This window comes from Bubalus kerabau, chromosome 14, assembly GCF_029407905.1.
Source record: "Bubalus kerabau isolate K-KA32 ecotype Philippines breed swamp buffalo chromosome 14, PCC_UOA_SB_1v2, whole genome shotgun sequence".
In the NCBI taxonomy this organism is placed as follows: domain Eukaryota; kingdom Metazoa; phylum Chordata; class Mammalia; order Artiodactyla; family Bovidae; genus Bubalus; species Bubalus kerabau.
This window is the reverse complement of record NC_073637.1, coordinates 49,818,226-49,830,240: the sequence shown is the minus strand read 5'-3', so window position 1 is coordinate 49,830,240 and position 12,015 is coordinate 49,818,226. Positions and strand designations below refer to the sequence as shown.

Genomic DNA, 12,015 nt, shown 5'->3' with positions numbered 1-12,015 from the left:
AGCGAACTAAAATGGACTGGAATGGGTGAATTTAACTCAGAAGACCATTATATCTACTACTGTGGGCAGGAATCCCTTAGAAGAAATGGAGTAGCCATCATGGTCAACAAAAGAGTCCGAAATACAGTACTTGGATGCAATCTCAAAAATGACAGAATGATCTCTGTGCATTTCCCAGGCAAACCATTCAATATCACAGTAATCCAAGTCGATGGCCCAACCAGTAACGGGGAAGAAGCTGAAGCTGAACGGTTCTATGAAGACCTGCAAGACCTTTTAGAACTAACACCCAAAAAAGATGTCCTTTTCATTATAGGGGACTGGAATGCAAAAGTAGGAAGTCAAGAAACACCTGGAGTAACAGGCAAATTTGGCCTTGGAATATGGAATGCAGCAGGGCAAAGGCTAATATAGCTTTGCCAAGAGAACGCACTGGTCATAGCAAACACCCTCTTCCAACAACACAAGAGAAGACTACACATGGACATCACCAGATGGTGGATACCAAAAACAAATTGATTATATTCTTTGCAGCCAGAAGGAAAAGCTCTATACAATCAGCAAAAACAAGACTGGAAGCTGACTGTGGCTCAGATCATGAACTCCTTATTGCCAAATTCAGACTTAAATTGAAGAAAGTAGGGAAAACCACTAGACCATTCAGATATGACCTACATCAAATCCCTTACCATTATACAGTGGTAATGACAACTAGATTCAAGGGATTAGATCTGATAGAGTGCCTGAAGAACTATGGATGGAGGTTTATAACACTGTATAGGAGGCAGGGATCAAGACCATCCCCATGGAAAAGAAATGCAAAAAGGCAAAATGGTTGTCTGACGAGGCCTTACAAATAGCTGAGAAAAGAAGAGAAGCTAAAGGCAAAGGAAAAAAGGAAAGATATACCCATTTGAATGCAGAGTTCCAAAGAATAGCAAGAAGAGATAAGAAAGCCTTCCTCAGTGATCAGTGCAAAGAAATAGAGGAAAACAATAGAATGCAAAAAACTAGAGATCTCTTCAAGAAAATTAGAGATACCAATGGAACATTTCATGCAAAGATGAGCACAATAAAGGACAGAAATGGTATGGACCTAACAGAAACAGAAGATAGTAAGAGGAAGAGGCAAGAATACACAGAAGAACTGTACAAAAAAGAGCTTCACAACCAAGATAAACACAATGGTGTGATCACTCACCTAGAGCCAGACATCCTGGAATGCGAAGCCAAGTGGGCCTTAGGAAGCATCACTACGAACAAAGCTAGTGGAGGTGATGGAATTCCAGTTGAGCTATTTCAAATCCTGAAAGATGATGCTGTGAAAGTGCTGCACTCAATATGCCAGCAAATTTGGAAAACTCAGCAGTGGCCACAGAACTGGAAAAGGTCAGTTTTCATTCCAATCCCAAAGAAAGGCCATGCCAAAGAATGCTCAAACTACCACACAAATGTACTCATCTCACATGCTAGCAAAGTAATGCTCAAAATTCTCCAAGCCAGGCTTCAACAGTACACGAACCAAGAACTTCCAGATGTTCAAGCTGGATTTAGAAAAGGCAAAGGAACCAGAGATGAAATTGCCAACATCCGCTGGATCATCGAAAAAGCAAGAGAGTTCCAGAAAAACATTTATTTCTGCTTTATTGACTATGCCAAAGCCTTTGACTGTGTGGATCACAACAAACTGTGGGAAATTCTTAAAGAGACAGGAATACCAGATCACCTGATCTGTCCTGAGAAATCTATATGCAGGTCAAGAAGAAACATGGAACAATATGGAAGAACAGACTGGTTCCAAATTAGGAAAGGAGTTCATCAAGGCTGCATATTGTCACCCTGCTTATCTAACTTAGATGCAAAGTACATCACAAGATGTACTCTGTCAGGCGGGATGAAGCACAAGCTGGAATCAAGACTGCTGGGAGAAATATCAATAACCTCAGTATGCAGATGACACCACCCGTATGGCGAAAGTGAAGAAGAACTAAAGTACCTCTTGATGAAAGTGAAAGAGGAGAGTGAAAAAGTTGGCTTAAAACTCAACATTAAGAAAACGAAGATCATGGCATCTGGTCCAATCACTTCATGGCAAATAGATGGGGAAACAGTGGAAACAATGACAGACTTTATTTGGGGGGGGGGGGGGGGGGGGTGCTCCAAAATGGTGACTGCAGCCATGAAATTAAAAGACACTTGGAAGAAAAGCTATGACCAACCTAGACAGCATATTAAAAAGCAGAGACGTTACTCTGCCAACAAAGGTTAGTCTAGTCAAAGATATGGTTCTTCCAGTAGTCATGTATGAAAGCAAGCACTGAATTATAAAGAAAGCTGAGCACTGAAGAATTGATGCTTTTGAACTATGGTGTTGGAGAAGACTCTTGAGAGTCCCTTTGACTACAACGAGATCCAACCAGTACATAAAGGAAATCAGTTCTGAATATTCATTGCAAGGACTGATGCTGAAGCTGAAACTCCAATACTTTGGCCACCTGATGCAAAGAACTGACTCAAAGGAAAAGACCCTGATGCTGGGAAAGACTGAAGGCAGGAGGAGAAGGGGACAACAGAGGGTAAGATGGTTGGATGGCATCACCAACTCAATGGACATGGGTTTGGGTGGACTCCAGGAGTTGGTGATGGACAGGGAATCCTGGCGTGCTGCATGCAGTCCACGGGGTCGCAACGAGTCAGACACAACTAAACTGAACTAGTACTCTTCCTGACTCTCCTTATATACACGGACCATTCATTAACAGCATATGATCACATGCCAAGATGAATAACACAAGTTGTCACCATAAAAATAAAAAGGTCAGAGAAAAGAAGAGATTGATGTGGCCCAGAGCAGCACTGCTCAAACATTAAAATGTTATAAATCACCTGAAACAATAGATCAAGAGAAATTCCGAGATACTGTGTTTCTGTCTTTCTAACAAGCTACCAGGCAAGGCCAATTCTGCTTGTCTTGCTGGTCCTTGGGCCAGACCTGGAGTATCAAAAGTGTAATGTACATAAGAAAGGTTAAGATTCAGACTGGTTTAGGGGGATCAAAGAGGGTTTTACATGAAAAGTCCAATAGGAAGAATTAGCTTGATCTTACCTAGGAATGAAGAGATCACCTGACTACAATGACAATTCACTCGTCCATTCTATAAGGATATACTGAGTACCGACTGCACAACATACATAAAAAACAGGCTGTCAAGTCTATTGGAATGGACAGTTAACATTACCAAGAGATACCACTTCACAAGGAAAGCAAGTCATCTCACTGTCCATTAACATGTAGAAGAGGAAAATTATGTTCTACTCATGCAATGAAATGCTAAGTAGTAATGACAATGAATGAATGAAAGGTCCTCACTCTAGAACAGAATAATCTCAAGATCATGGTGTGAGATACATATATATATATGATTCAAGACATAGGTGAACATGCAATATGATTTAACTAACACTTCATCCTTTTTATTAATATAAACACGCCAAAGTAAACAAATCGTTTGGGAATACTCTGTGTGGTACAGCTATAAAGAAAACCAAGAAATTACTGAAACAAAGCTCACAAGAGTGATTACGGGTACAAAAAAGGGATGGGAGAAAAGCATGAAATGGAAAGGACTTCAAAGAGACTAAAAATTCTATTTCTCATGTTAAAAGCCAGGTAAATGGATATTTATTCTGTGATTACTTAAATTATGTATTAAAGACATTATTTTACATGTATATCCTGTTGTTTTACAGTTCTTTACTAATGTTATCAATGATCTTTTTAAAAACTAAATCAAGAAACTGGTGATGGCAGATTCTAGTAGCATTGAGTTGAAGAAAGATTGGAAAACCACAAATACAGATGAATTATTTAACCACTGACATCAAAGGAAAGAAGTGGGGACTAAGAATGAACACAAGTGAAAGTGAAAGTCGATCAGTCGTGTCCAGCTCTTCGCAACCCCATGGACTATGGAATTCTCCACAGTCCACAGAATTCTCCAGGCCAAAATACTGGAGTGGGCATACTTTACCTTCTCCAGGCGAACTCCCCAACCCAGATATCGAACCCAGGTCTTCCACATTGCAGGTGGATTCTTTACCCGCTAAGCCACAAGGGAAGCCCAAAAATACTGGAGTGGGAAGCCTATCCGTTCTCCAGCAGATCTTCCCGACCTAGGAATTGAACCAGGGTCTCCTGCATTGCAGATGGATTCTTTACCAACTGAGCTATCGGGGAAGCCCAAGAATGAATGCAAAGTGCTAAGTAAAAAGAGACAGGGTTGGACATTTTAATATGGAAAAGCCTGACAATCGCCATGTGTTAAGAGAAAGGTATAATTAAAGACTGATGAAACAAAACTAAAGGTTCGAAAAGAAAGGCTCAAGAAGAAAAGGAAATCTGGCCCTGACTATCACCAAGGTGCCAGAAACAAATGTGATTAAACATCAGACTAAGCAAATTAGTCCTGGGTGGCTGGAATGAGCCATTCCTATGAAGCATGGGAATAGTGGCAAGTTAACCTGAACACAAAAGCCAAGGACATCTTGGTCAGCCTTGAACTCATTGCAAAGGCACTAAAAACATTTCAAGAGGGAAGTTAACCATGTCTGAACTTTCACATTAAAGTGCATGTTTTAATAAAAGTATGAAGGATGGACTGAAGCAGGCTAAGAGAACAATTCAAGATGCTATGAAAATAATCTACAGAAAAAGATATCAGAACATGAAATGGAAGTACTACAAAAAGAAACTAAAATACTTTATTCATCAATTTATCCTATCTATCTCAATTAACTGATTCAGTTTTAGAATGTAACAGATGAAAAGTCATAATACCTGTCTGCCCTCAGTAGCTTGCATTCTACTGGAGGAGAAAAACAAGAAAACAAAACAATTGCAAGTAGTGGAAAATGCTATGAAGGAAATGAAGGTGATGTAATGGAGAGTAATGGGAATGAAGCTATGTTTTACACGGTAGTTAGGCAAGACCTCTCTTGAGATGCTGACACTTAAGCCAATACCTTAAAGGCTCAAAAAAAAAAAAGCCACGGAGTAGGAAGATATATTTCAGACAGTATTTCAGGCTGAGAAAATAAAACACTTAAAGCTGACTGTGACTGAGGCCTAGAAGAAAGTATGAGGTGAGTCTGAAGAAAGAGACAATAGCAGGGCCTTGAAGACTGAGTAAGAATTCTACATTTTATTTTAAGTGGATGTGGTTGGTGGAATCTAGAAGAAAAGCAAATGAAATGTGATATATTTTGGACGTAGAACCAACAGAATTTGCTGAGGGACTGGACGCCAAGGGTAAAATAAGAACAAGCATACCTTAATGCTCAGGTTTTGACTTTTCAAACAGGTAGACAGCAGTTCCATTTACTAAGATAGGAAAGAGTGAGGTAAGATCGATGCGTGGGAGAGAAGCAGGGCAAGGGTCAACAATTTTATTTTGGACACATTAAGTTTGAAGTTCCTATGAGATATCCTAACAGTGACAGCAAAATGCCTAAGAGTAGCATTCAAGAACCACGTCTGACAAGAAACATAAACCTAGGAGTTATCAGAATACAAATAATATTTGAAGTCTTGAAAAGAGGGCCTTAAAGAAAGTCTACTACTATAACTGTTGCAAATGTAACAGCAGTAGCTAAAAGGTGTGTTAACACCTTTTACCATTTAACTTACCAAGCACAAAGAGATTAATAATATGCCCGACGTCATTCAGCTAATTTTAGCGCTGGATTTCAAGCCAAGCCGTCTGACATCAGAGTTGCGCTTTTCATCTGCTTTGTCAAGCAGAGACCAGGTGGAAGGACGCCTAAACCCAAATCCCAAGGCACTCCAATATTCACAAAGAGGGAAAGAAGTCAACATAAGGTATTTATTCCAATAACGCGGTTTCACGTAACAGCTGAACCATAGGCTCAAAAGTGGCTACAAACTAATCTCCACTTGGAAAGTTACAGATGTCAGATCCCAACAGGGAAACAAAGTTTACTCTTCCCTTCCAAAAGCCCTATATCCTTCTCGACACCTCCGTCACATACTTGCCTCCCAGAATAGTCATTCTCCAAATACCCTGTCCCAAGCATCTCAAAGACAAGCCCCCGAGAAATCTGTCACACACACACACCCGAGCCCAGGTCCACTTTCTGAGTCCTCAACTCCCCGATAAGACAGCAGAGAAGGTGGCCGCGTCTTCCGAACATAAAGTGAAGATAAAGACAGAAGGTTTTACAGGAAATCCTTGGCCCAGCTTCAGCAAGCCCAGAGGGGAGACTGCCGGAGAGCACGCCTGGCAAGACCGGGCTGGGAAATGATCTCCCCACGTGGGCCGGGAGAAAAGGAACCCCACTCACCAAGCCATCTATCTGCACTTGCTTCACGGCGGAATCTCCGGATCCTCCTTTGCCTTTGCCTTTGCCTGCAGCGCCGGTGGTAGAGCTGGAAGAGGTGGCGGATGAACCGGTGCCTTCCTTGCGGGACGCCATCTTTCCAGCCGGACAGGAAAAGAAAAACGTGAGTTGCCGGAAGCGGAAGTAAAGTTTTACTTGACGTCAGGCGCAGTCTGGCGTTCGATGGGCGGAGCTGTTAGGAAAGGCCGGCGGGGGATGCCCCGCTCCCTTCTCTTTTCCAGCCTTTCTTCGGCAGTGGAACGCCTTGCGCATGTGCGTTCGTTTAGAAAGCTTTAAGAAACGCAAAAAGAAATTTTTGAAAGTGTTTTCCCCGTTATGTTTAATCGGTATGCACTAGATAGTGAATCATAATTGCTTTATAGCTAACATTTATGTAGCGTGTCATTCGTATAAACTGCTTTCACTTCTCATTTTTTTTAATTAATCGGTAGTCCCAATGTGACAAACTTTGAAGAACTGTACTTACTTCAATAGCATATTTGGCAATTGAGACATGATTTTGCCAAACGTCATTCTGTTCATTAATGGCGAGCTTATATTGAAGGTTTTTTTTTTTTTTTTTTTGCTTATTGAATGTTAGTTATATGTATAATTTCTTTTGGATTTTAACTGTCTAAATGAAGGTTTTTTTTAACATTTCTTTCCTATTTTTGTCCTCGGCAATATCTAAGATTTTCCAGTCATGCATGTTAATCACACTACATGTGAAACTGATTGGTGTCATTTCAGGGGGGCTCTGAAGAGCTCCATTACTATAGTCCTTTATGTCTCAGTGCACAGAAGAATTCAACAAGAGCAAAGTGGTAGATAAAAAGTGATTTATTAGAATAGAACACTTGTGAGGCTTACAAGCAGGTGGGCAAGAAATGCCATGCCCCAAGAACTAGTTGGCTACAGCTTTATAATCAAAGGAAAACGGGGAAAGAGGAGAAGACCTCCTTTGTCTTTCTTGAGTAGACATCATGTTTTCATCATTAGCTCCTCCAGGCTGAGCAGGGGAGTTTTTCTTGTTCCTGTGTGGTCAAGCTAGGTCTACAAATTACTGTTTTTTATGCATGCAGAGAGCATTTCGGAGGGATCACTGGACAGGATGTGGGTCTCTTGCCACCATTGTTTTATTGTTTGTTGGTGTGTCCCATGCTTCTCTTGCATGGTTTTGTTGCTAAGCAAGCCTGCTTGGTTTTGTGGTGAGGCAAATCTGCTTTCCCCACTCCAGTACTCTTGCCTGGAAAATCCCATGGGCGGAGGAGCCTGGTAGGCTGCAGTCCATGGGGTCGCTAAGAGTCGGACACGACTGAGCAACTTCACTTTCCCTTTTCACTTTCATGCATTGGAGAAGGAAATGGCAACCCACTCCAGTGTTCTCGCCTGGAAAATCCCAGGGGCAGGAGAGCTTGGTGGGTTGATGTCTATGGGGTCACACAGAGTCGGACACGACTGAAGTGACTTAGGAGTAGCAAACCTGCTTTCTCAAGTAATCATTAACGTACAGGGGTCTCCCATATTTTTCTACTTATGGAAAATCCCTAGTGGGATTAACTATTTAATCACCTATTTTATCCTGTCATTCTGTCCCTACCACTGGGTTTTGTAATCTAACCCTAACTAGAAAGGGCCTAGAAGTGATAGGGACAGAATGCGTGCGTGTGTTCTAAATTCCTTTAGTCCTATTGAACTCTGTGCAACCCTGTGGGCCGTAGCCCCCAGGCTCCTCTGTCCATGAGATTCTCCAGGTAACAATACTGGAGTGGGTTGCCATGCCCTCCTCCAGGGGATCTTCCTGACCAGGGATCCAACCCACATCTCTTACATCTCCTGCATTGGCAGGCGGGTTCTTTATAGCTAGGGCCACATGGGAAGCTCAGGGACAGAATGTGAAAGTGAAAGTCGCTCAGCCATGTCCAACTCTTTGTGAACCCATGGACTAGATAGTTCATGGAATTCTCCAGGCCGGGATACTGGAGTAGGTAGCCTTTCTCTTCTCCAGGATCTTCCCAACCCAGGGATTGAACCCAGGTCTTCCGCACTACAGGGGGATTCTCTACCAGCCAAGTCACCAGGGAACCCCAAGAATACTATAGTGGGTGGCCTATCCCTTCTCCAGCAGATCTTCCCAACCCAGGAATTGAACCAGGGTCTCCTGCATCTCACGTGGATTCTTTACCAGCCGACCTACCAGGGAAGCCCAATAAGATGATCAAATAGTTAGCTTAGAAACCCCATTAGGGAATTGTAGATAGGGAACTTTAGGGGAATTTGGGAGACCACAGTAAAACTAAGGATCGCTCAAGAAAGTAATGGGAAACTTTCTGAAACAATGTGAGCCTACTTGAATCATAAAGCAAAGCAAGTCACTTAGCATCAAAGTCAGAATGGCTTGCTTAATGATAAAATCAAGCTAACCTGCTGGCAACAAAGCCATGCAACAAAAACAGGAGACATGCCCCAAAACAATAAAACAATGGTGCCACGAGACCTGCATCCTGCCCAGTAAGCTAAGGGAATTAATAACCCCCCAAAACATTGTTCTTTGGCCCCTAAGACATGTTCTTTGTGCCATTCCCCCCAAATAATAAAACAATTGTAGAAAATAACTACAATCTGTCCAGTGCTATCAAGTTAATGACTTCCAAAACAGAATCTGCACACACACACACAAAATCATTTATGGGAAGATGAGTTCTCAAAATGAAAGTCACCAATGTACTGAAACCTAAAAATATGTTTCCAAAGCGCTGTGACAGTCCTGGCTTGACCATATGGGGAGGGACAAATAAACTGCCCTGCCCTACCGGGGTAGGAACTGGTGTCCAAACGTGAAGCCTACTCAAGAAAAACCAAGATCTTCTCCCCCTCCTCTTTCTTCCTCTGATTATAAAAATGTAACCCACTGAGCACTCAGGGCAGTGCAACATTTGCCTGCATGCTTGTGACTCTTACAAGCATCCTATTCAAATAAATCACCTCTTATCTATCACATTGCCTCTCGATAAATTCCTTTCTGCGTTGAGACATAAAGGACTGTGAGACGAGCTCTTCTGGAGCCCTGACGCCTAAAAGGTTTCAGAAGGAATGACGTCCTTCACTTGAACGCCTAATTTTAATTAAATTTTTTAATTTAAGAACTGGAGCGTGTTCAGCCCTTGTACATCTTCATTCCCTTATCTTTACTCTGTATTTTAACACTCCTCCTGCAATGCCGACAATTCCTGAATTTATATTTACTCAGACTTCTCCACTGAACTCCACAATGGCATGTCTATCTATTCAACATCTTCACTTAAATGTCCCCCAAGCACTTGCTCCAACTTAACCTTTCAAAAATTGAGCTCCAGATACCTTCCCCTCTTGAAAAAAATGTTCTTCCCCAATCTTCTCCAGTCATTAGATGGCAGTTCTTTTCTTCTACTTGATAAGAACAAAGCTTTTGGGGCATCTTTGACTCCTCTATATCCTTCACACTCGACTGGTGATTCATTGGAAGCTTGTGTAAACTCCATGTTAAAAATATATTCAAGGGCTTCCCTGGTGGTCCAGTGGTTAAGAGTCCACCTTGCAATGCAAGGGACGCTGGTTCCATCCCTGATCCGGGAAGACCCCACATGCTGCAGGACAGCTAAGCCTGTGTGCCACAACTATTGACCCTGTGCTCTGGAGCCTGGGAGCTGCAACTGCTGAAGCCCAGGTGCCCGAGAGCCCATGCTCCATGATAAGAGAACCCACCACAATGAGAAGCACTCAAAGGGCAACTGGAGAGCAGTCTCTGCTCGCTGCAACTAGAGAAAGCCCAGGCAGTAGTGAAGACTCAGCACAACCAAAAATTAATAAGCAAAATTATTTTTTAAAATGAAATAGTAGTCTTCAGCCTAAACATATCAATAATTAGATTAATATAAATGTTCTATATTAAAATACAATATTGGAAGAATTTCAAGCTGGTTTTAGAAAAGGCAGAGGAACCAGAGGTCAAATTGCCAATATCCACTGGATCATTGAAAAAGCAAGAGTGTTACAGAAAAACATCTATTTTTGCTTTATTGACTATGCCAAAGCCTTTGACTGTGTGGATCACAATCAACTGTGGGAAATTCTGAAAGAGATGGGAATACCAGACCACCTGACCTGCCTCTTGAGAAACCTGTGTGCAGGTCAGGAAGCAACAGTTAGAACTGGACATGGAACAATAGACTGGTTCCAAACAGGAAAAGGAGTACGTCAAGGCTGTATATTGTCACCCTGCTTATTTAACTTATATGCAGAGTACATCAAGAGAAACGCTGGGCAGAGTAATATCTCTGCTTTGGCAAATAGATGGGGAAACAGTGGCTGACTTTATTTTCTTGGGCTCCAAAAATCACTGCAGATGGTGATTAAAGCCATGAAATTAAAAGGTGCTCACTCCTTGGAAGGAAAGTTATGACCAACCTAGACAGCATATTAAAAAGCAGACACATTACTTTGTCAACAAAGGTCCGTCTATTTAAGGCTATGGTTTTTCCAGTAGTCATGTATGGATGTGAGAGTTGGACTGTGAAGAAAGCTGAGTGCCGAAGAATTGATGCTTTTGAACTGTGGTGTTGGAGAAGACTCTTGAGAGTCCCTTGGACTGCAAGGAGATCCAACCAGTCCATTCTAAAGGAGGTCAGCCCTGGGATTTCTTTGGAAGGAATGATGCTAAAACTGAAACTCCAGTACTTTGGCCACCTGATGCGAAGAGCTGACTTATTTGAAAAGACCCTGATGTTGGGAATATTGAAGGCAGGAGGAGAAGGGGGCGACAGAGGATGAGATGGTTAGATGGCATCACTGACTCGATGGACATGAGTTTGGGTGAACTCCGGGAGTTGGTGATGGACAGGGAGGCCTGGCATGCTGCGGTTCATGGGGTCACAAATAGTCAGACCCAACTGAGCAACTGAACTGAGTTGGAAGAACGGATAAAAACACTGATGGAGTGGCGCAGTGGATGGAGTCCACCTACCAGTGCCGGAGCTATGGGTTCAATCCCTGGTCCAGGTAGATACCATGTGCCTCAGGGCAACTAAGCCCATGCGCCACAACTGCTGAAGCCAGTGGGCCCTAGAGCTCATGCTCCCCAACAAAAGAAGCCACTGCAACGAGAAGCCCACGCACCACAATGAAGAGTAGCCTCTGATCGCCACAACTAGAGAAAGCCCTCACAAAGCAATAAAGACCCAGAGCAGCCAAATATAAATAAGAAAAATTGTTTTTAAAAAAATGGTAGAATGGATAAAAACAACCTGATAGGCTGTCTAAAAGAAACTTATATAATGATATAAGCACATTGACAGTAAAATTATGGGAAAATATATCATTAATCAAAAGAAAGCAGAACTGGCTGTATTAATATCAGATAAAGAGAATTCTGAGCTAAGATAATCAGCAAAGATGGAGGAACATATATAATGATAAAATGGTCAATCACCAAAAACACAGCAATTCTAAATGTGTATGTTCTAGCAACAAAGCTGAACTTACTATGTTGAGAAAAAACTCTTAGAGCTCAAAGAATAGACACATTCACAGTCATAGTTAGAGATGTCAACTCTCCTTTCTTAATAATTGATAGAACAACTA

General features: G+C 42.0%; 1 protein-coding gene across 1 annotated transcript in view; it reads right to left on the bottom strand.

The window, feature by feature from the left end:
• Window positions 1-6,548, bottom strand: part of EIF3H (eukaryotic translation initiation factor 3 subunit H) — a 98,298-nt gene extending 91,750 nt beyond the window's left edge. Inside the window, exon 1 of the mRNA XM_055546376.1 lies at window positions 6,361-6,548. Coding sequence (XP_055402351.1) covers window positions 6,361-6,492 — 132 coding nt within the window. The 5' untranslated portion in view covers window positions 6,493-6,548. The remainder of the gene's footprint in view (window positions 1-6,360) is intronic.
• Between the last annotated feature and the right edge of the window lie 5,467 nt (window positions 6,549-12,015).